A 25,548-nucleotide genomic window follows, 5' to 3' on the forward strand; every position below is an offset into this window, starting at 1 on the left:
TATTTTGTAGAGATTGGATGGGCTAAACATGATAAATACACTGCACAAACATACAGTGCACTGGGGAGTGTGTGTACTGAAAAAATCAGTCCAAGTCTAGTGACCCTTCCAGCCTGATTTGTATGCAACGCCTTTTCTCAAGGCACTCTTATTGGATCTCTACAAAAGAGGTATCATCGTTTTTTTTTTCTTTTTTAGAGGGAGTGTCTAAATGGCCTTACGACTATTATACATGAAAACCTGCTAATAAGTTACTTTCTAAAAATCTGACAGCAGCGTGAGGTAGGGGTTGAGACCCTAATTCCAGCGATGTCACTTAATTTACTGGGTGCAGCAGGTGTGACAGAATCAGTGTTTTCTGCCGCAGAGCTTGAAATGCTGAGCCCAGAGGAGCCCGCCCACACCAATGATTAGCCGCTTTCTGTGTACATTGTATAGTCTGAGAGCTGCTAGTCTGTGCTGGAGCTTAACCAGCTTATCTCCGACTGATTAAACTCTGAATTTATTAAAACAGAAACCTGCAGCCTAGTAAGTGACACTTCCCTGGAATCTGTGTCTCTGCCCCTACATCATGCTGCTCTTAGAACACTCAGCAACATCCTGACAAAATATCCTTTTTAACATTGAAATAAGTGTTGATGCCCATGTGTAAACTAACATGGACGCCCTGATTTGCTCCAAAAAAGTGCCTTAAAAGCTATGGAAAGTTGTAATATTTTGGGCAACTGTGAGTTTTGCAACTTAGAGGACAACCACCAGGATTTTTCTATATAAACTAAAGCCAGTGCTATACTGGCACTATCATGCTGATTCTAATCATACCTTTAGTTGTGAGATTGGATGTATACTTTCTGAAATACAGGTAAGTAAAGTTTGTGAGATAGATATTCTGTAGCGGCTATCAAATAACACTAATAGTTGGGTCAAGGTTTGCTAGTTATTCCCGCCCCTGTCTGCTTGTCCTTCCTCTTCCTGTCTGTTATTACAGGGGCGGGAATGAGGGAGGAAGGACAGGCCGGCAGACGGGCGGTAATATCTAGCAAAACACGATCCACCTATTAGATATTCTGTAGCTGCTATCAATCAAATAACAGTGCATTTCACAAATGTTACTTGCCTATATTTCAGAAAGTTACATCCAATCTCTCAACTAAATGTTTCAAATGTGGAGAGAAAAGTCCGGGCACCACAAACAAGCAACAATCAGCTTCGCACTGGTCTAAGGAACCAGACCGCTATTGCGGACATGGGACACCTGCCTGGGAGCTGCACGCTCAAAAACCGACCACAGTGCAAAAATTCAGATCCAACACAGGAAAAGGGAAAAAAACAGCAACTCACCGGGGGGGATGAGATCAAGTTGTCTTTATTGTGCAAACACAGGTAACATGTAGTGCAGGGAGGAGTAGCCGAAGCCTCTGACAACGGTGACCGTTTGGTGCTAGTGTGGCGCTTCTATGGGTTCTTTAAAAGCATAGACCCGTAGAAGCGCCACACTAGCGCGAAACAGTCACCGTTATCCGAGGCTTCGGCTACCCCCCCCCCCCCCCCCCCCCGTCACTACATGTTACCTGTGTTTGCACAATAAAGAAGACTTGATCTCATGTTAAGAATCAGCATGATAGCACCAGTATAGCACTGGCTTTACTTTTTCTGTATGAAAATTCTGGTGGTTGGTCCTCTTTAGGACATTTTAACTCTGGTTTCTCCCAGTTATGTCAAAATGGATTGGAAGGAGGCAGGACTGAATTAGATGAGCTGTGGCCTTCCGTATAGATGAAGTTTCACGCAAGCACCTGAGTGGAATAAGATTTCTGGCGTGGCGCACACCACTTGTCAGACGCTCCTAATTCATGAAGAGCCATGCACCTCTTCATGAATCGCGGGAATCTGACCACCATGCTCCCTTATAGAGACCATCAAGATAATATCTGGTCCTGATGAATAGGGGCCATGTTCTGATCCATTAGATCTAATCCTTTCATATGATGACAGTTCCCATCTTTAATGATCAGAATTTAGATGCCATTATAGAAACTGAAGAACGGAAACAAATATTTCTCTTCAAATCCAGGCTGAATAAAATCACAGCTCAGACTGACATGTTGCCAACTTCCCTGACACTTATGTAGGGTGGGAATTGGCGTCTCTTAACGAGGCTTTGTTTTCCTAAATAGCTTTATACTTTGTTTACTTTTCCATTGTTCTACAGTGGTGAAAGTTTTATACCTATAGAAAGATGAACATGCTAAACTGTAATTGATTTGTTTCATTGATGACTACTAGTGATGAGCGAGGGTCTCTACTCGTAATGAGCAGTAATATGCTTGGATGGGAGCAACTCGACTACCCCAGTATAAGGGAAGTCAATGGGGCACCTGAGCATTTTTCTGGGAAATAAGAATTATAATAATTTTATTCATTTATATAGTGCTATTAATTCCATAGCACTTTACATACATTGGCAACACTGTCCCCATTGGAGCTCACAATCTAGAGTCCCTATCTTCTGTACTTAAATATACTTGGGTGCACGAGTCACACCACACGAGCATGGTAAAGCTCGCTAATCACTGACTACATCAAGTATGTTAGTAAAGGCTGGCAGCTCAGGAAAGATTTCACTACTGGTAATGGAACATGTAATTACATGAAGTAAGCCTTGCATGAGCATATGACATTCACAAAGGATTGTTCTGTCTGGATCTTATTAAAATAAAGGCCCTATGAAAAGTGGGATTTATCATCTCGCACATCCAGCAGTATGCGATCTTCAGTTCCTACATTTTCCAGTCTACCTAGAGTTTCTTTGCCTCTAGCTACATCCATTGCAGCTATTTAATGCACTGAGCAGTAAGGCCAGTATGAACCATGTATGATTATTGTATATCTGAGCATTTTTTTTGCAACTCTTTGTAACATTTGCTGGGATTATCCTTACTTTACCATGGATAGTTTCCTCCTGTTTTCTCCAACTCCCATTTTTAGCTTTGCCTTTGTACACTCACTGGGCTAAGATCAGCAGAGACCAATAGTCATGGATCCTTTACTATACCGCAGAGTGGTAACCGTGCGCACACACCGCTGTCTTCACATCGCAATGGGAAGCCCTTTTCTGGGCTTGTTTCAGCATCACAGCAATGCCTATTTCCTAGAAAATTATATATAATTCACACCAACTCAAGCTGTCGGCACAGGCAATATAGAAAGGCACCCACACTCCTACTAAAGTCAGCCGATCCCACCAACAGTCAGTGTATCGGTGCCTGCCAACTCTGGAAATGTCAGAAAAACAGCAGGATAAAGAAAGCGTTACACCACATAACTGAGATATTGCTGGGTAGAGAAGGATCCAGCCTGCTGAACTTCATTGTCAAGCCTTTACTTCTGCACTGAGATAAGAGGAGGAACGCTTAGTCGCGTGCTGTCTAATAGGAAAAGGATATATAGTAAACATTAAGATCCTTTTCTGGTGATATTTAATATGGTAAAAAAGTAGTCAAAATGATATCCAAAAATGCAGGTATAAAAACAGCTGCTTACTGAGGTTTTGCTATATGCACCAAACATTTTGAACTGGTGCCTCTTCAGAAAAACTAAGGTGATGCCCAGGCATTACAATATGGGAGACAATCCTCTTAGGCTATGTGCCCAAGGGACAATGTAGCCGCGGATTTTGCGTGGAAAACCTGCGGATTTATCTGGATTTTCTAGATAAATCCGCAGGTTTTAGCAAGTAGAGACACGTCCCATATTATCCTATGGGACATGGAGTGCTGTGTCCATGCTGCGGAATGTGCGGCTGCGGAATATGCGGCGGATGTCCCACAGCCGCACGTAACTGCATGTCAATTATTCCTGCGGAAATATCTGCGGAGATCCCGGTCTTCCACTATGGAGATAGAGGCCGGGACATCCGCAGGTAAGTCGCATGAATGTCCGCAGGTTTACCGCAGCTATTTCACTGGAATCCCACAGCTATGGATAGCTGCAGATTCCGCGGAGCAGCTGCGGGAACCTGCGGACGTTCCTGCGGATATATCCGCGGTTCCGTGGGCACATATCCTTAAATTTCTTGAACTGTCAGCCCACAATCACTGTTGAAAACAAGTGCAGGCGCTCTGTGCATCATGGCATGGCCAAAAATATAAGTGCTCCTTTTCCCCCTCCTTGTTTTTAATCTTTCTTTGTCGCTCCATTGGGAGACCCAGACAATTGGGTGTATAGGCTATGCCTCCGGAGGCCGCACAAAGTATTACACTAAAAGTGTAAAGCCCCTCCCCTTCTGCCTATACACCCCCCGTGCTCCCACGGGCTCCTCAGTTTTTATGCTTTGTGCGAAGGAGGCAGACATGCACGCACAGCTCCACAGATTGGTCAGCAGCAGCTGCTGACTATGTCGGATGGAAGAAAAGTGGGCCCATATAGGGCCCCCAGCATGCTCCCTTCTCACCCCACTCTTGTCGGCGGTGTAGTTAAGGTTGAGGTATCCATTGCGGGTACGGAGGCTGGAGCCCACATGCTGTTTTCCTTCCCCATCCCCCTTAGGGCTCTGGGTGAAGTGGGATCCTATCGGTCTCCAGGCACTGAGACCGTGCTTCATCCACAACTCCTGAGGAGCCTGCTGGATAGGAGCCGGGTATCGTTCAGGGACATGGCCCTGCTACTTTAAGGTACTCTGTCCCCGTGGGGACCGCGCACAGCAACACTCCAGCATTGCTGGGTGTGCTAGTGCACCGGGGACCGCGGCGCTGACCGGGTTAAATGTGCCATTACACACTGCAGCGTCGCTGAGTGTGTTTGTGTATGGGGACTACCGCGCTGACCGCCGCTGCCATGGTTAACACTACGGCGCGGCTGGGACTTGTAGTGCGCCGGGGACTTCCGCGCCGGCCGCGCTTATACGGCGGCCGCGCTTATTACTCGAGTCCCCGGCTTTTGCGGCCTAGTCTTTTTTCCTCCCACCCCCAGCCCTGACAGGCAGGGGAAGGGCGGGACGCTGTACAGGACGAGCAGCAATGAGGGCTGGAGCATGCTTTGCATACTCCACCCCCCTCACTGTGCACAGTGGGGCACCAGTTCCCGCACTTTCTGGGTCACGCCCACGGCTCCCTCCTCTCCTCAGGACGCCGGCAGCCATTCCTGTCAGCTCCTCGGACGCTGCAGAGGGGGACAAATTCTGGGAGACCCAGGCAGGGATTCTGGTGGCCTCACAACCGCTTTAAGCGGGTGGTAAGCAGCACCTGTGGTGCTAGCCCCATTGTGCAGAAGTGTAATTATAAATTATATGTTTATGGTATATACTTTACACTATATGGTGCACAGTTGATTTCTGGCTATATACCCTATTGTGTTGCTCAGGGAAGACAATAGCATGGCGCCCACAAAAGGCAGGGGTGCCAAAACACAGGCTTACTATGCTGCCTGCGCCGCATGTACGACGCCGCTACCGGCAGGTTCCACTGACTCATTGTGTGCACTGCTCGGCCCCTGCTGCACTTACTCAGCCGGAGCCTCTGCTACGAGGGGCCCAGGGGGAACCACCTGCTGACACTGTCCAGGTGACGGGGACGGAGTTTGCAGTCTTTACGGATAAACTCTCTGAGACTATGGCTAAGATACTAGAAGCCTTGCAGTCCAGACCGGTATCTCAGCACAGGGACACTGTTGAATCATTGTTCCCTGGCCCCCCTCAGTTGGACCAACAATGTCCCCCCGGGGTGTCTCATAGATCCCAGGCTGAGGGCTCTGACACAGACCCCAGCCCCAGACCGACTAAGCGAGCTCGCTGGGAAATTCCCTCGACATCATCATATTGTTCAGGGTCTCAGCGGGGGGGAATCTCTGGTTGATGACGCGGAGACAGCTGATCAGGATTCTGATCCTGAGGCCGCTCTCAACCTTGATACTCCGGACGGGGACGCCATAGTGAACGATCTTATTGCGTCCATCAATAAAATGTTGGATATTTCTCCCTCAGCTTCTCCGGTGGAGGAGTCAGCTTCTCAGCAGGAGAAATTCCGTTTCAGGTTTCCCAAGCGTACACAGAGTATGTTTCTGGACCACTCTGATTTCAGAGAGGCAGTCCAGAATCACCATGATTGTCCAGATAAGCGTTTTTCTAAGCGCCTTAAGGATACACGTTATCCCTTTCCCCCTGACGTGGTCAAAGGTTGGACTCAGTGTCCCAAGGTGGATCCTCCAATCTCCAGACTGGCGGCTAGATCCATACTTGCAGTGGAAGATGGGGCTTCACTCAAAGATGCCACTGACAGGCAGATGGAACTCTGGCTGAAATCCATCTATGAAGCTATTGGCGCTTCTTTTGCCCCAGCATTCGCAGCCGTATGGGCGCTACAAGCTATCTCAGCAGGTCAAGCGCAAATTGACGCAGCCACACGCACGTCCGCGCCGCAGGTGGCGTCCATAACCACTCAGACGTCGGCATTTGCGTCTTATGCTATTAATGCTGTCCTGGACTCTGCCAGCCGTACGGCGGTTGCATCCGCCAATTCGGTGGTACTCCGCAGGGCCTTGTGGCTACGGGAATGGAAGGCAGATTCTGCTTCCAAAAAGCGCTTAACCAGTTTGCCAATTTCTGGCGACCGATTGTTTGGCGAGCGTTTGGATGAAATCATCAAACAATCCAAGGGAAAGGATACATCCTTACCCCAGCCCAAACCGAACATACCCCAACAGAGGAGGGGGCAGTCGAGGTTTCGGTCCTTTCGGGGCGCGGGCAGGTCCCAATTCTCCTCGTCCAAAAGGCCTCAGAAAGATCAAAGGAACTCTGATTCATGGCGGTCTAAGTCACGTCCTAAAAAGACCACCGGAGGTGCCGCTACCAAAGCGGCTTCCTCATGACTTTCGGCCTCCTCAATCCGCATCCTCGGTCGGTGGCAGGCTCTCCCGCTTTTGCGACACCTGGCTGCCACGGGTAAAAGACCGGTGGGTGAGAGACATTCTGTCTCACGGTTACAAGATAGAGTTCACCTCTCGTCCCCCGACTCGATTCTTCAGGTCATCCCTGCCTCCCGAGCGAGCCGAGGCTCTTATGCAGGCGCTGGGCACTCTGAAGGCAGAAGGAGTGGTGGTCCCTGTGCCTCTTCAGCAACAGGGTCACGGTTTTTACTCCAACCTGTTTGTGGTCCCAAAGAAGGACGGGTCTTTCCGTCCTGTCCTGGACCTGAAACTGCTCAACAAGCACGTAAAGACCAGGCGGTTCCGGATGGAATCCCTCCGCTCCGTCATCGCCTCAATGTCCCAAGGAGATTTCCTTGCATCGATCGATATCAAAGATGCTTATCTCCACGTACCGATTGCTCCAGAGCACCAGCGCTTCTTGCGCTTCGCCATAGGAGACGAACACCTGCAGTTCGTGGCACTGCCGTTCGGCCTGGCAACAGCCCCACGGGTTTTCACCAAGGTTATGGCTACTGTAGTAGCGGTCCTCCACTCTCAGGGTCACTCGGTGATCCCTTACTTGGACGATCTGCTGATCAAGGCACCCTCTCAAGAGGCATGCCAACACAGCCTCGACGCTACTCTGGAGACTCTCCAGAGTTTCGGGTGGATCATCAATTTTCCAAAGTCAAATCTGACACCGGCCCAATCGCTGACATATCTTGGCATGGAGTTTCATACCCTCTCAGCGATAGTGAAGCTTCCGCTGAACAAGCAGCGTTCACTACAGACGGGGGTGCAATCTCTCCTTCAAGGTCAGGCACACCCCTTGAGGCGCCTCATGCACTTCCTGGGGAAGATGGTGGCAGCAATGGAGGCAGTCCCTTTCGCGCAGTTTCACCTGCGTCCTCTTCAATGGGACATCCTACGCAAATGGGACAGGAAACCGACGTCCCTCGACAGGAACGTCTCCCTCTCTCAGGCGACCAAAGCTTCCCTTCGGTGGTCGCATCTTCCCACTTCATTGTCGAAGGGGAAATCCTTCCTACCCCCATCCTGGGCGGTGGTCACGACGGACGCGAGTCTGTCAGGGTGGGGAGCGGTTTTTCTCCACCACAAGGCTCAGGGTACGTGGACCCAGCAAGAGTCCTCACTTCAGATCAATGTTCTGGAAATACGGGCAGTGTATCTTGCCCTGAAAGCGTTCCAGCAGTGGCTGGAAGGCAAGCAGATCCGAATTCAGTCGGACAATTCCACAGCGGTGGCATACATCAACCACCAAGGCGGCACACGCAGTCGGCAAGCCTTCCAGGAAGTCCGGCGGATTTTGATGTGGGTGGAAGCCACGGCCTCCACCATCTCTGCAGTTCACATCCCAGGCGTGGAAAACTGGGAAGCAGATTATCTCAGTCGCCAGGGCATGGACGCAGGGGAATGGTCCCTTCACCCGGACGTGTTTCAGGAGATCTGTTGCCGCTGGGGGGTGCCGGACGTCGACCTCATGGCGTCCCGGCACAACAACAAGGTACCGACGTTCATGGCACGGTCTCAAGATCCCAGAGCTCTGGCGGCAGACGCCTTAGTTCAGGATTGGTCGCAGTTTCAGCTCCCTTATGTGTTTCCTCCGCTGGCACTGTTGCCCAGAGTGTTACGCAAGATCAGGGCCGACTGCCGCCGCGTCATCCTCGTCGCTCCAGACTGGCCGAGGAGGTCGTGGTACCCGGATCTGTGGCATCTCACAGTCGGCCAACCGTGGGCACTACCAGACCGACCAGACTTGCTGTCTCAAGGGCCATTTTTCCATCTGAATTCTGCGGCCCTCAACCTGACTGTGTGGCCATTGAGTCCTGGATCCTACCGTCTTCAGGATTATCTCAAGAGGTCATTGCCACTATGAGACAGGCTAGGAAACCAACGTCCGCCAAGATCTACCACAGGACGTGGAAAATTTTCCTGTCGTGGTGCTCTGCTCAGGGTTTTTCTCCCTGGCCTTTTGCCTTGCCCACCTTTCTGTCCTTCCTTCAATCTGGACTGGAAAAGGGTTTGTCGCTCGGCTCCCTTAAGGGACAAGTCTCAGCGCTCTGTGTTTTTCCAGAAGCGCCTAGCCAGACTTCCACAGGTACGCACGTTCCTGCAGGGAGTTTGTCACATCGTTCCTCCTTACAAGCGGCCGTTAGAACCCTGGGATCTGAACAGGGTGCTGATGGTTCTTCAGAAACCACCATTCGAGCCAATGAGGGATATTTCTCTCTCACGCCTTTCGCAGAAAGTGGTTTTCCTAGTAGCAGTCACTTCTCTTCGGAGAGTGTCTGAGCTAGCAGCGTTGTCGTGCAAAGCCCCTTTCCTGGTGTTTCACCAGGACAAGGTGGTTCTGCGTCCGGTTCCGGAATTTCTCCCTAAGGTGGTATTCCCCTTTCATCTCAATCAGGATATCTCCTTACCCTCTTTTTGTCCTCATCCAGTTCACCAATGTGAAAAGGATTTGCACTTGTTAGATCTGGTGAGAGCACTCAGACTCTACATTTCTCGTTCGGCGCCCCTGCGCCGCTCGGATGCACTCTTTGTCCTTGTCGCTGGCCAGCGTAAAGGGTCACAGGCTTCCAAATCAACCCTGGCTCGGTGGATCAAGGAGCCAATTCTCGAAGCTTACCGTTCTGCTGGGCTTCCGGTTCCCTCAGGGCTGAAGGCCCATTCTACCAGAGCCGTGGGCGCGTCCTGGGCTTTGAGGCACCAGGCTACGGCTCAGCAGGTGTGTCAGGCGGCTACCTGGTCGAGCCTGCACACTTTCACGAAACACTATCAGGTGCATACCTATGCTTCGGCGGATGCCAGCCTAGGTAGACGAGTCCTTCAGGCGGCGGTTGCCCACCTGTAGGAAGGGGCCGTTTTACGGCTCTATTACGAGGTATTATTTACCCACCCAGGGACTGCTTTTGGACGTCCCAATTGTCTGGGTCTCCCAATGGAGCGACAAAGAAGGGAATTTTGTTTACTTACCGTAAATTCCTTTTCTTCTAGCTCCAATTGGGAGACCCAGCACCCGCCCCTGTTTTTTTGTGTACACATGTTGTTCATGTTGAATGGTTTCAGTTCTCCGATATTCCTTCGGATTGAATTTACTTTAAACCAGTTGATAATTCTTTTCCTCCTTCTTGCTTTTGCACCAAAACTGAGGAGCCCGTGGGAGCACGGGGGGTGTATAGGCAGAAGGGGAGGGGCTTTACACTTTTAGTGTAATACTTTGTGCGGCCTCCGGAGGCATAGCCTATACACCCAATTGTCTGGGTCTCCCAATTGGAGCTAGAAGAAAAGGAATTTACGGTAAGTAAACAAAATTCCCTTCATTGCTGCCCTTCTCTGCCCCCCAGAGCTATTAATCAAAGAAGAGGGAAAGGTGCGGTTGATCATTGTTACGTGTCCCGCTGCAGGAAGAAATCAATTATGTGAAAATGACCTCCTCAGCTGTGCCTCACAGTTCGGGAAGCAGCCATGTGCACTATGGATGACTGTGTGTATAAGGGAGGGCTGAATCCCTCGACAATAAATGGGGGAAATAAAGGACCTAATTCTTTAAGTAAGACACTACGGAGTGGCTAGACCGTCACGTTTCCCTCTCTTCAATAATCACGCAGACTTGGGTGGCCATGGTGAGGTCTGTGTTTAAAGGGGTATTCCCATCTCCCAGATCATAGCCCAATATGTAGTAGGTGTAATAATATTATCCCATATCTCCAATTTGTAAGATAGTTTAGTTCTTCTGATTCACTATGTCACTTACCTCATGTTCAGGGCATTGCAGGACCTTAGTTTCTAGTTGTCATACCTAACTGTGACTATATGTGTGGTCATAACCATGGATTCCAAAGGTCCTGCAATGCCCTGCACATGAGGTAAGCTACAGTGAATCAGAAGAACTATAGTACATTTCTAATTGGAGGTATTTCCTAATATTATTTTGATTATAATTACACCTACATATTGTCATAGGATCTTGGAGATGTGAATTCACCTTCAAGAAGAGCCATGGAAAATGGCAGTTAAAGCAAAATTGCTTGCATCACCGGGCTTGGTATATAAAACATTAGTGCAGACAAAGTGAAGGGCTTTCCTTTTTTAAGAGAATGTGTCCTCCGTAAATGACCGGTTTTTAAATCAGGTATTTGTTAAATGTGTTTTTCTTTTTACATTGCATATAATTTCTTATCACTATTTAAAAATATAATTAAATTTTTTTTTTTTTATTTTGTCATTGGCCACTGGTACTAATTTAGAACAACCTAACAAAGCAAAGAATAAAATATAACTTTTAATCTATCATTTTAAAATCATTAAATAAAGTGCAGTGCAAAAAAAGTGTGCAACAACAAAATTAGCATAGATCTCACCTGGTTCTTCACTACGAATAGACCACGCACCACCGGATAGATGAGAGTGCAGGCGGACCTGGGGGTTAACAAAAGATGGGGTTCAGATGGAATATATAATCCTAACCCCTGTCGTGCCCCATGCAGTTACGTTCCCCCTTACACATTTGCACATTTGACCATTGCGGTGTGCATGTGTATATACCTGCCACTGCAGGTTATATCTATTAAATCTCCCCTGATGAACTCTCTATTTAGACCGAGAGGGAAACGCGTTGGGAGGGCTCCTTAATTACATAGGGCAGCTCGTAACACTTGGGTGCTGCCCTTGTATAGAGTTGTTACCTTTCATTGTAATTCTGTCTGTGATTGTAATGACTGCTGGAAAATCATCTGTACAGAAGAAGTTTCTGTTTTAAGGCCTATAAGCCAGAGTGAAAGATTTTCTCGTGTTTTTTTTTTTTTTTTTTCCCCTCTTTTTTTTTTTTTAAATAGTCATATAGAAAACTGAAATTAAAGCCAAAATTTTACAAATGCACATTTATCACTTTAGTGACCACCAATCCGACTTAAAACTGACCTGACATATAACTAAAGGCCCCGTTACATGCAGCGACGTATCTAACGATATATCGCCGGGGTCACGGATTCTGTGACGCCTATCCGGCATCTTTAGCAGCGACGTTGCGTGTGACACCAACGAGCGGCCTTAACGATGGAAAATACTCAGCAAATCGTCCATCGTTGACACGTCGTTCATTTTCTAAAAAAAAGTTGATTGTTGAGGATGCAGTTTGTTCGTCGTTCCCAAGGCAGCACACATCACTACGTGTGACACCTCTGGAACGATGAACTACAGCTTACCTGCGGCCGCCGGCAATGAGGAAGGAAGGAGATGGGCGGGATATTACGGCCGCTCATCTCTGCCCCTCCTCTTCTATTGGGCGGCCGCTTAGTGACGCCACTGTGACGCCGAACGAACCACCCCCTTAGAGAGGAGGCGGTTCGCCGGCCACAGCGACGTCGCTAGGCAGGTAAGTCCGTTTGGCGGCTCCGAACGATATTGTGCACCATGGGCAGCAATTTGCCTGTGACGCACAAACGGCGGGAGCGGGTGCTTTCACCAGCAACATTGCTAGCGATATCGCTGCGTGTAAAGCCCCCTTAAGTATCTTCCCACCCCCCCAACAAGTGAAAGTGGAGCGCTGTCATCTGGACACTCCAGCAGACAACCTGCTGCATCTGATATAATCTGTTTTGCCACCAACCCCTGAGATGTTTTTGTCAATAGTGGCTAAGGCATCTAGATGGTTAACAGTATGGGGGTCTCAATCTTTAACCCCATCGGCATTATGAGATCATGATTGTGTGGACCTGATGGTTGTGATGGCAATTCATGGCCTTAATCTGCCGGCTATAGGGGCCTGTTAAGAAGGAAGTTATCTACATTGAGGTGGTAAAAATTTTTCCTTTCCTGTCATGCCACTTTGCATTAAGTCCTGAAAAGCAGCTGAAGGGTTCGTTTTTAATATGTTGAGGGCTATCACTTTTGGGGGTTTTCAAATATATAGGTCCCACAAAGTCACTTCAAACCTATGTCCCTAAAAAAATAAAAATAAGTCTTTTGAAAATTAAAGTAAAGCTCCTGACATCCTAACAAAATAAGGAAACACTTTACAGATGGTCGTAGTGTAAAGCAGACTTTAGGGAAATGTTATTAACGATTTTGTCAGGTGGACCGTTTGGATTTAAGGGACAAAAAATAAAAGTTTGAAAATGAGAAATGTTTAGAAATGTTTTTGTCAAATTTCTGATTTATTGACCTAAATTTGTGATTGTTAGAAAATGTGTGACAAAAAACAATATCAAAATCACTGGGATGTGTTGGAGCATTGCAGCAATAACTGCCACATAAAGTGACACATTTCAAATGGGAAAATATGGCCTGGTCACTAAGGGTTAACACTCATGTGTAGTTTTCAGGTGCTGAATTCCCCCTAACCATGAGTTACAAATGACCTGTAAGGATTTTAATATGGTAAAGTAGAACTTGTGGTGTCCTGCTGTAGATTGTATGGGGAAATTTATAAAAATTGATCCACCCTATTCCGGGTTCCAGAGCTATGCAAAAAAAAAAAAAAATAAAGCTCTGTACCACCTATTTTATTTCTTTCTGCAGCTGACTGCACAAGAGAGAAAAGGTCACCAAACCTGCTGATATTGGCACATGTGGGGCATCAGATTTGCAAGTTAACTTTACCATTGAAATTCAGAGTGCAGTTTGCAGAAACTGGTGCGGGCTGACCGTTCCGATGTATATGGCCATCCATAGGATTCCCCTTATCATGGCCTGTGATTTCTAATTTTAACTATAAGAAAAGACACAACAATGACTGAATTTTTATGTGGAGACGTGATGTGCGATACATACCTAAATATATTACATAGAATAGCACACATAATTGATTATTGTAATGTAAAATAAATGTTTACTATGAGTACATGACGGTTAGATGAGAGCAGGAGACTGTATTCTTCCTGAAACAGCACCATCGTTGACCATGAGACATTTCTTGTATTACCACCTGCACGGCCTCTCTGCCTTTATGGAAAGATTTCCTTCATATTTTATTTTGTCTTTAGTCCAATTTTACAGTAAAAGGGGCACAAAATAAATCTTTCCAATGCTTCTGTCCAAATCCATACAATTTGTATTTCTAAGGCTAGATTCACTTTCCTCACTTTCACTAACCGAGTATATGTACCGTATTTTTCGCTTTATAAGACACACTTTTTTCCCCCAAAATTGTGGGTAAAAAAGGGGTGCATCTTACAAAGTGAATGTAACTTACCGGGCAGTAATCGGCGGTGGAGTGAGTCACAGGAGGCTGGTGTGGCCGCCATGGATCCCCCGGCAATCGGCTGCGGTGGCGGCCGCCATGGATCCCGCGGCAATCGGCTGCGGTGGCGGTCACCATAGCCGAAATCTTTATCTGCGCCTGCGCTGCCTCCAACGCGACTTCCGGAAAATGGCTGCGGAGGTGACGCAGGCGCAGATGGAGATCTCAGAGAAGCGAGATCTCCATCTGCGCATGCGCTGCCTTCCGTAGTCATTTTCCTGAAGTCCATCGCGTCGGAGGCTACGCAGGCGCAGATAGAGATTGCGGCTCTCGAAGATCGCGATCTGCGCAGGCTCCATTTTAGATCTCCGCAGCAGACGGAGACTATCATAAGAAAGAGGAGAGAGAGAACGATACTCCCTCTCCTCGCTAGGGCTGGATGGAGACAACTTCTGCAGAGCTGCCTCCACCAATCAGTGATCTGAGCCTGACAAATGTCAGGAACATGGGGGGAACAATGGGGAACACAACCCCCATCATCAGCCTTCAGAATATACTGTATCAATCGGTGTATTCTGAAGGATGATGGGGGCTGTAGTCCTTTAGTGTAAACACTCCATGGAGGGACTAATGTAGTGGCCAAAGTGTAAATGTGATTACCACCCCCCTCATCTTTCAGAATACAGCCATGTATGGTATACAGTACATGGGTGTATTCCTAAGGATGATGGGGGTGGTAGTCCCAGATCCCCATAAAAGTGCATCATGCAGGTCCCCCATAGCCGTGTCATCCACGGATCCCACATAACAGTGCATCATCCACAGGTCCCCCATAGCAATGCGTCATCCATATTTCCCCCATAATAGTGCGTCATCCACAAGTCCCCCATAGCAGTGCGTCATCCACAGATCCCCCACAGCAGTATCATCCACAGGTCCCCCATAATAGTGCATCATCCTCAGGTCCCCCATAACAGTGCGTCATCCACAGGTCCCCCATAAGTGTCATCCACAGGTCTCCCATAGCAGTGTCATCCACAGGTCCCCCATAGCAGTGTCATCCACAGGTCCCCCATAGCAGTGCGTTATCCACAGGTCCCCCACAGCAGTGCATCATGCACAAATCCCCCCATAACAGACCCTCCTGTTGAGTCTAAATTGTTAAAATAATGGTTTTTTTTAATTTTATTAAAATGTTTTAGCACACTATTTGGCTCAATTTTTTTTTTTTAATTTTCCTCCTCTAAAACCTAGGTGCGTCTTATAATCAGGTGCGTCTTATAAAGCGAAAAATACGGTATATACTACAGGGTTTCTGGAGTCACCATATATACAGTTATCTCTCCACTATTGAATGAATAGGTGCCACTCCACTGCTAGCTGGTAGTATATAGGAGGAAAAACACACAGAAAAAGAGCTGCTACTTGCAAGAACATAAAAAAATTGGTTTCCCTTATTCTTCCATTTGTATAAAAAGTTACATACCTGCTCCATATTACACCTCTGGGGTAACTGCCCTTAAAGGGAACCTGTCAGCAGAAATTTCGCCCAAAACCTAAAAGATTCCCCCTCTGCAGCTCCTGGGCTGCATTCTAGAAAGGTCCCTGTTATTATTGTGCCCCCTGTGAGACCAAAATAAAGACTTTATAAAGTGGTACCTTTTTGTATTCAGATACTGTAAATGTGATACGGGGCGGGCTCTCTGCCGTCCGTTATTCTGCCTCCTGGTCCTGTATGCCGCCCCTATCGCTCCTTTCCATAGCTGATGCATCGCCCACTGCTCCAGCCATCCCCGCGCATGCCCAGTGCCAGTCTCACGGGACTGAGCAGTGTGACCGCTGGTGACGTGTGCGCAGGCTAGTGATTATGGGCGGGGCTGTGATTATCAGCAAGTACCCGCCCATAATCTTGTGAGCGCGCAAACCTCACCAGCGGTCACACTGTGCTCAGGGTAGTGCTAGACTGTATGGGCTGCTTCCAGGGATGACTTCCCTTTTGTCACGTGATAGGGGCGTGTTCAAAATACTATCACGTGACAAAAGGGACGTCATCCCTGGAAGCAGCCCATACAGTCTAGGACTACCCTGAGCACAGTGTGACCGCTGGTGAGGTTTGCGCGCTCACGAGATTATGGGCGGGTACTTGCTGATACTCACAGCCCCGCCCATAATCACTTGCCTGTGCACACGTCACCAGTGGTCACACTGCTCAGTCCCGTGAGACTGGCACTGGGCATGCGCGGGGATGGCTGGAGCAGTGGGCGGTGCATCAGCTATGGAAAGGAGCGATAGGGGCGGCATACAGGACCAGGGGGCAGAATAACGGACGGCAGAGAGCCCGCCCCCGTGTCACATTTACAGTATCTGAATACAAAAAGGTACCACTTTATAAAGTCTTTATTTTGGTCTCACAGGGGGCACAATAATAACAGGGACCTTTCTAGAATGCAGCCCAGGAGCTGCAGAGGGGGAATCTTTTAGGTTTTGGGCGAAATTTCTGCTGACAGGTTCCCTTTAAGGCCGGGGCCACATGGGGCACTACTGCGATGCTCGCATGACACTCAGCTCCCGCTGGCAGCACAGCAGGAGCCGAGTGTCATGCTAGTATCCATGCGACTGAGGTCCGACTGTGCGAGCGGACTTCCGCTGCGGGGGGTGGGCCGGCGCTGTGGAGCGGAGGGCCGGCACGGAGGAGGGGAGGGAGGGATTTCTCTTCCCCTGTCCTCCGTAGCCGGCTATTGCCATTTTCGCGCTGCACTCGCGGTACACCGGTGTACCGCGAGTGCAGTGCGATTTTTCTCTCGCCCCATTCACTTGAATGGGTGCGAGAGAAAAGAGTCTCGCATTACACCTGCTGCATGCTGCGATTGTTTTCTCGGTCCGATCAGGGCTGAGAAAATAATCGCTCATGTGCGCTGGTACACAGGCTAGAATTGGTCTGAGTGGAATGCGATGTTTTATCACACTCCACTTGCACAGATTTTCTCGCCGTGTGGCTTAGGCCTAACTGTAGAGATTGGCCTATAGAGGTTTTTAAACATGTTATGAGGCCAGGCTAGGTATATCTATGATTAAAGGTGGCTGTTAGGCCACGTGCACACGTTTGAGTATTTGGTGAGTTTTATTTACCTCGGTATTTGTAGCCAAAACCTGGAGTGGGTGATGAATACAGAAGTGGAGCCGTGTTTGTATTATATTTTTCCTCTGACTCCTCCAGTCCTGGATTTGGCTTCAAATACAGAGGTAAAAATGTGCACCTGGCCTTACACTAGAAACTCCTCAGAGGTGCAATATGGAGCCATGCATGCAACTTTTTAAACAAATGCATGAGTAGAGGAAACCAAATTTATAATGTTCTTGCAAGTGCCAGCTCTTTTTTCTTTATTTTTTTCATGTGTATTGGCGTATTCCTCCTGAGGGCTCATTCAAACATCCATGCATATCGATCTGATGTCGGACTGCCATGCACAGATTTGCTGCGGCTCTCCCGTTGCAAGTGGGACAGCTTCAAAGAAATGTATGAAACGGTTATTCTCCAGACTGGAGACCTGCCTCCAGTCTGTACATTGTGGTCCGAGGCGAGATCAATGCTCGTGGATGTCTGAATGTACCATAAAGTGTAAGTTATATTGAAGACGGTTAGACAGTCACTACGAACATTGAGGGGGTTTGGGGACTTTTTTTCTTTTTCCATGCATGTATTTCAAGCTAAAAAATAATTTTGGATTTTCAGCTTAACAGGCTTTCCTCCAGTATTGACTTGTATTTAGCTCCATCCATCTTTCCATCAACTCTAACCAGCTTCCCTGTCTCAGCTTCCCCACAGCAGGATGCTGCCTCCACCATGTGTGACAGCGGGGATGGTGTTTTCAGGGTGATGTGCATGATTAGTTTTCCGTCACACATAACGTTTTGCATTTAGCCCTTTGGTCTCTTCTGACCAGCTTCTTCCACATGGTGGTGGTGACCCTACATGGCTTTTTGCAAAATGCGAACAGGACTTCTTGTGACTTGCTTTCAAACATGCCTTTCTTCTTGCCACTCTTCCAGAAAGGTCAGATTTGTGGATTATACAACTAATAGTTGTCGAGATCGGACCAGTGTGCGTGGATATCTAAATGAGCCCTAACTCGTGTTATATTGAAAAAATTCGACAGTCACGACTAGGGTTGAGAGAGGGTTTGGGTTTTGTTTTTCTTGCATGTATTTGAACCTGAAAATTAATTTATGGAATTGTTAATTTTAAACATTTCGCACAATTTTTCCTTTAAAGGAATTATTTTGCACATTCAATTTTAATGTGGTCTTTGGTCCTAAATCAGCTGCGAGGCAGATAAGCATTACCCTCTCGGTCAGACCATCCTCATTGACTGATGGATTCTCTGTTAACAGATTTTCCTGCAAGCAATAGGCCATGCAACACAGACGCTACAGAAGGCAAATGGTGCAATGTTTTTAATGGAACCTAATTTGTAAAATATGATTTGTAGCTACATATACATGCATTAAAGTAAAACTATTATATATATTTTCAAAGGTGAACTAAGAGCCTTGACAAAATGTTCAGACCCCGTGAACTTTTCCACATTTTTTTCATTTTACTCCCAACACAAAGTATTTGCGAAGTGTAAGGGAAATGATACCTGGTTTTCTAAATATTTTAAAGGTATAAATCTGAAAATTATTATGTGCACTTGTATTCAGCCCCCTATGTCACTACTTTTGTAGGACCAGCTTTCATTGAAATTACTTGTGCAAGTATTTTGGGGTATTTTTCTATCAGCTTTGCACATTTAGAGGCTGACATTTTTGCCTATTCTTCTTTGAAAGATATCTGTAGCTCAGTGAGACTGGATGGAGATGTCTGTGAACAGCAATTTTCAAGTCTTGCCACAGATTCTCAATGGGATTTAGGTCTGGACTGTCACTGGGACACACACACATATGAATATGCTGTGATATAAGCCATCCGTTGTAGCTCTGGCCATCCTAATCAGAAAAAAGATTTCTGACGGGGCATCGTCGGGGCATCCGTCCGAACCGCCCCTCCCCCACTCTTCAAAGCGTGTTCCGGACGCATGCGCCCGACAGGGCCATTCACTGTTATGGAGCGCACTGGGTTAGCGTGTGCTCTGTTTTGTGCCATTTTTTGCACATATACGTTTCTGCAGACGGACACCCGAACGTAGTCCAACTAACTGCAAACTACAAACGGGACTTCTTGTGGCTTGCTTTCAAAAATGTCTTTCTTCTTGGTGCTCTTTCATAAAGGCCAGATTTGTAGAGTATATAAGTAATAGTTGTCCTGTGGACAGATTCTCCCATCTGAGCTGTGGATCTCTGTAGCTTCTCCAGAGTGATCATGGGCCTCTTGGCTGCTTCTCTAATTAGTGCTCTCCTTGCATGTGATGTCAGTTTAGGTGAATGGCCATGTCTTGGTAGGTTTGCAGTTGTGCCATACTCCTTCCATTTTCGATAATGGATTGAACAGTGTTCTGTGAGATGATCAGAGTTTGGGCTGTTTTATTTTAATCTAACCCTGCTTTACTCTTCTCCATAACTTTATCCCTGACCTGTCTGGTGTATTTCTTGGTTTTCATGATGCGGTTTCATCTCTAATGTTCTCAGACAAACCTCTGAGGCCTTCACAGAACAGCTGTAGTTATACTAGGAATAAATCACACAGAGTAGGACTCAACTAACTAGGTGACTTCTGGAGGCAGTTGGTCACTCTAGATTTTATGTATCGGGTATTGGACTACAGGGGGCTGAATACAAATGCATGTGACAATTTCCTGATTAATATTTTTTTATTCTTTAGAAAACCATGTAATATTTTCTTTACACTTCACAAATATTTGCTACTTTGTGCTATCTTACAGAAAATCCTAATAAAATATTCTGGTGGTAATGTGGAAAAATTTAGAAAAGTTCAGGGTGTGAATACTTTTTAATGCACTCTATATGGGACCTTGTTGCGCTTCTCTAACAGGTAATATAGGGGAGGTAAAGATCCGATAAGTAGAGTGAAGTTAGTGCCGATCCTTTCTTTTCCCAGATGTATCCATGGCAGGAGGTGTCTTGACAGCGACTTAAAGGGAACCTGTCACCACTTTTTTTGGCCTATAAGCTGTGGCCACCACCACCGGGCTCTTATATACAGCAGTCTAACATGCTGTATATAAGAGCCCAGGCCGCTGTAACAACATAAACACTTTATAATACTTACCTAACGGTTGCGCCGTTGGCCATATGGGCGTCTCCATTCTCCGGTGCCGGCGCCGCCTCTTTTGGCCATCTTCGTCCTTCTTCTGAAGCCTGTGTGCATGACGCGTTTACGTCATACACACTCGCCGGTCCTGCGCAGGCGCACTACAATACTTTGATCTGCCCTGCTTAGGACCTGAATGCCGGCGAGTGTGGATGACGTCGGACGTGTCATGCACCGCGGCTAGAAAAGGAGGACTAATATGGCCGAAAGAGGCGGCACTGGAGAACGGAGACGCCCATATGGCCAACCCCGCGACCGTTAGGGGAGTATTATAAAGTGTTTTTTATGTTCTCACAGTGGCCTGGGCTCTTATATACAGCTTGTTAGAATGCTGTATATAAGAGCCCGGTGGTGGTGGCTGCAGCTTATAGGCAAAAAAAGTAGTGACAGGTTCCCTTTAAGCTTTGCCTGTAGATATCCCCACATAGGGAGGTTGGCACCGGTAAAGATCAGCCCATTCTGCATTTGGCCAGTGGAGTATGGATAACCTAAGACAACAAAGATTTGAGGTTTTCATGCATTAGGCATCAGAATTAGTATCTTGGATGGGGCCTTCTCTACAGGATTGAGCATTAGCGGTCACATGGGAAACTTGTTTTTGTCTTTTGGTTTTACATTGATTTTTCTCTACACAATTTTATCTACTGGATCCTTTCTGCGTGTAAATTGGAGTACTGAGCAGAAAACAAACTTGTAGGTTGCGTGTTTATTTCCTTGATGTTGTATCCCCCTTTTATATGCATTGTAGCAAATCTAAGTTCCCAACCCATTTATCTTCACAGGATTGCTAAGAAAATGCTTCTAGAGCAAATAAAAGCCAATTTGTCATCAGATGATGAAGTCTCTTCTGATGAGGAGCCTGGTGGTGAAAGCAAAAAGAAAAAAATCAAATCTGAAAAGGCAGCGGATGAGGATAATGGTGAGTTTTGTTCTTTTTCTTTCTCAAGTCACTGAGTGAGTATGGCGTCGTGAAGCTTAATTTCTGAACTTCCCCTACAGATTAGTTACTAGTTGTGATTATAGATGAAAAATGTAAAGCAAATTGCAAGAAAGACATTATTTCAGCGATGGTGGTGATCTGCAATCACAATGGTAGTAGTGGATAGGGAATTAATATTAGGCCATCATTTAACCCCTTTACCACCCAGCCTGTTTTCAACTTCATGACCCGGCCATTTTTTTTTTCAATTCTGACCAGTGTCCCTTTGACAGGTTACTCTGGAACGCTTCATTGGATCCTGGTGATTCTGAGATTTTTTTTTTTTTTTCCATGATATATTGCACTTCATGTTTGTAGTAAATTAGGGCCGTTTCACAATTCTGGCATTTTGCTGGATTACCGGATTCGGCACACTCCAGTACAGTGTAATACAGTGCAATGTCATCGCGGCAACCTCCGGTCACATGCTGTCGTGTGACCGGAGCCTGCTGCGATACCATTGTACAGTATTAGATTTTACTGGAGTGTGCCGAATCCGGTAATCCCGCATTTGTGAAACGGCCCTTAAAGACATTATTTTGTACATTTATTTGTGAAAAAATTGGAGATTTGGCAAAAACTTTAAAGATTTCGCAATTTTCAAACATTGAATTTTTTATGCCCATAAATCCGAGAGTTATGTCATACAAAATAGTTACTAATAGCATTTCCCACATGTTTTCTTTACATCAGCACAATTTTTGAAACGTAATTTTCTTTTTTAATTCTTCACCACCCAGCCTATTTTGACCTTACTGACCTTGTGCAATTCTGACCAGTGTCCCTTTAGGAGGTAATGACTCGAACGCTTCAACGGATCCTAGCGATTCTGAGATTTTTTTCGTGACATATTGGGCTTTATGTTAGTGGTAAATTTAGGTTGATAATTTTTGCGTTTATTTATGAAAAAAAAAAAAATATTTGGCGAAAATGTTTGCAATTTTTAAATTTTGAAATTTTATGCCCATAAATCTGAGAGATATGTCACACACAATGGTTACTAAATAACATTTCTTCAGCGCTCTATTGGGAGACCCAGACGATTGGGGTATAGCTACTGCCCTCTGGAGGCCACACAAAGCACTACATTAAAAGTGCAAGGCCCCTCCCCCTCTGGCTATACCCCCCCCGTGGTATCACGGGTTCTCCAGTTTTAGCTTTGTGTGCGAAGGAGGTCAGACATTCCATGCATAGCTCCACAGATTTTAGTCAGCAGTAGCTGCTGACTGTTTCGGATGGAAGAAAAGAGGACACATATAGTGTCCCCAGCATGCTCCCTTCTCACCCCTGGATGGTGTTGTAAGGTTGAGGTACCTATTGCTGGTACAGGGCTGGAGCCTGACATGCTGTTTTCCTTCCACATCCCCTTGTAGGGCTCTGTGGAAGTGGGATCCTGCCGGCCTCTCAGCTCTGATGCCGGGCTCCATCCACAGACCCATTAGAACCTGATGGAGACGGAGCAGGAGTACGATCAGGGACAGGCCCTGCATCATACAGGTACTCTGTGTCCCCGGCAGGCACAGACACACTCCGGGCTGGCTGGGTGTTGTAGTGCGCCGGGGACCGCAACGTGGAGTTGGTGTCCCTACAGATTACTGGGGGATTGTTTGTGTTTGGGAACGCAGCGCCGACCCCCTCTGGACCGGGCGGCGCTGCTGTGACTTGTGGTGCGCCGGGGATCCGCCGTCCGCGCTTTTACGGCGGCGGCGGTTATAAATTTAGTCCCCGGCTTTTTGGGCCTAGGACGCCGGCACCTCCGTTTCGTTCCCGCCCCCACCCTGTCATTCAGGGTAGGGGAGAGACGCTGTTCGCTAGCAGCGACGAGGGCTGGAGCCTGATTTACATGCTCCAGCCCTCTCACTTGGCACAGAGGGAAGCAGGCTTCCCGCTCTTGGCCAGGAACGCCCAGGGCCCGCCCCCCTTCTCTCTCAGGACGCCGGCAGCCATTACATGCAGTCTGGCTGGAGGAAGGACGCAAGGCTCTGGGAGACCTGGACTAGGGGCTATCTGGCGACCACACACCCGCTTTTTAAGCGGGCGGTAAGCGATTTTTCTGTGCTGGTCCCTCTAGTGCCTCACTGTGTATCAGTGTACTGGGTACAGATATATAGATATTGTATTTCTTGCACTGTGAGGTGCGCTTCTGGCTGCATATCCCAGATCACTCTGTGGAAGCAGCAACATGTCATCCTCAAAACGCAAGGCGGCCAAGGCAAAAAGGGCTGTGTATACTGCGTGTGCTGCATGTGGGGCTAATCTACCAGCAGGCTCCGATGACCCCCATTGTGTGCAATGCTCCGACCCGGTGCTGCTTCGCCAGCCGGAGTCAGGAGAGGTAGCGACCCAGGCTGAGACGCTTGTAAGTTCTGCCCCGGTGACAGGGACAGACTTTGCAGTTTTTGCAGATAATATGTCTGTGTCTATGGCAAAAATCCTTGAAACCCTGCAATCTATGCATGGGGCTCAGTCTCTGGGCACGGCGAGGCCTCTGTCCTCAGGTCCCCCTTACTTGGAATGTATCCAGCCCACAGGGGGGTCCCCGGCTTCACAGGCCGAGGATTATGACTCAGATGATGGCCCCAGCCACCCTAAGCGAGCTCGCTGGGAAAGACCCTCGACGTCTTCACACTGCTCAGGGTCTCAGCGCAATCAGTCTCCCTGTGATGTGTCTGATGAGAGTGATCAGGAATCCACTCCTGGAACCCCTCTCAACCTGGATACCCCTGATGGGGACGCCATGGTAAACGACCTTATCTCAGCCATCAATAGGCTGTTGGATATTTCTCCCCCAGCCCCTTCAGCAGAAGAGGCGGCTGCGGAGCAGGAAAAGTTTCGTTTCCTTTATCCCAAGCGTAAATTGAGTGCTTTGTTAGATCACTCTGACTTCAGAGAATCAATCCAGAAGCACGACGCTCACCCAGAAAGGCGTTTCTCTAAACGATCTAAAGATACGCGTTTCCCTTTCCCCCCTGAGGTGGTCAAGCGCTGGACACAGTGTCCAAAGGTAGACCCCCCGATTTCCAAGCTTGCAGCTAGATCCATAGTTGCAGTGGAGGATGGCGCTTCACTTAAAGATGCCAATGACAGACAGATGGACCTTTGGTTAAAATCTGTCTATGAAGCTATCGGCGCGTCGTTTGCTCCGGCATTCGCAGCCGTATGGGCACTCCAGGCTATTTCAGCTGGCTTAGCAAAAGTGGATGCTATCATGCATCCAGCAGTGCCGCAAGTGGCGCACCTTACCACGCAGATGTCGGCGTTTGCGTCTTACGCTATCAATGCGGTCCTAGAATCTACCAGTCGCACCTCAATGGCGTCCGCCAATTCGGTAGTTTTGCGCAGAGCCTTGTGGTTAAAGGACTGGAAAGCAGATGCTGGTTCCAAAAAATGTTTAACCAGTTTGCCTTTGTCTAGAGAGAGACTGTTTGGCGAGCCATTGGCTGACATCATTAAGCAGTCCAAGGGTAAAGACTCCTCTTTACCACAACCCAGAACATCCAAACCTCAGCAGAAAAAGTGGCAGCAGAGGTTTCAGTCCTTTCGAGGTTCGGGCAAGACACCATTTACCTCGTCCAAAGGGACTCAGAGGACGCAAAGAAACTCAGATTCGTGGCGGACTCACACACGCCCCAAGAAAGCAAATGGAGGTACCGCTTCCAAAGCGGCTACTTCATGACTTCCAGCCCCCCCCCTCCGCATCGCCGGTCGGGGGCAGGCTCTCCCGCTTTTCCGGCATTTGGATGTCACAGGTCAAAGACCGGTGGGTGACGGACATTTTGTCTCGCGGGTACAGAATCGAGTTCAATTCTCGTCCTCCAGCTCGGTTCTTCAGAACCTCCCCACGTCCAGACCGAGCAGATGCTCTGCTGCAGGCAGTGGATTCCCTAAAAGCGGAAGGAGTGGTTATCCCAGTCCCTCCTCAGGAACAAGGGCAAGGGTTTTACTCCAATCTCTTTGTGGTTCCAAAAAAGGACGGCTCGTTCCGTCCTGTTCTGGACCTAAAACGGCTCAACAAACATGTGCACGCCAGGAGGTTCCGGATGGAAACCCTCCGCTCTGTCATTGCCTCAATGTCCAGAGGAGACTTCCTTGCCTCAATAGACATCAAAGATGCTTATCTCCACGTGCCAATTGCTACAGAACATCAACGTTTTCTACGTTTTGTGATAGGAGACGACCATTTTCAGTTCG

At 47.7% G+C, this 25,548-nt stretch overlaps 1 protein-coding gene across 2 annotated transcripts in view; it reads left to right on the forward strand.

Moving 5' to 3' along the window:
- Positions 1-25,548, forward strand: part of ATRX (ATRX chromatin remodeler) — a 355,842-nt gene that overhangs the window by 145,124 nt on the left and 185,170 nt on the right. For both annotated transcript variants that reach the window (XM_075323857.1, XM_075323858.1), the window contains one exon: positions 21,161-21,297. In XM_075323857.1, coding sequence (XP_075179972.1) covers positions 21,161-21,297 — 137 coding nt within the window. The remainder of the gene's footprint in view (positions 1-21,160; positions 21,298-25,548) is intronic.

The sequence above is a fragment of the Anomaloglossus baeobatrachus genome, chromosome 9 (assembly GCF_048569485.1).
Source record: "Anomaloglossus baeobatrachus isolate aAnoBae1 chromosome 9, aAnoBae1.hap1, whole genome shotgun sequence".
Classification (NCBI taxonomy): domain Eukaryota; kingdom Metazoa; phylum Chordata; class Amphibia; order Anura; family Aromobatidae; genus Anomaloglossus; species Anomaloglossus baeobatrachus.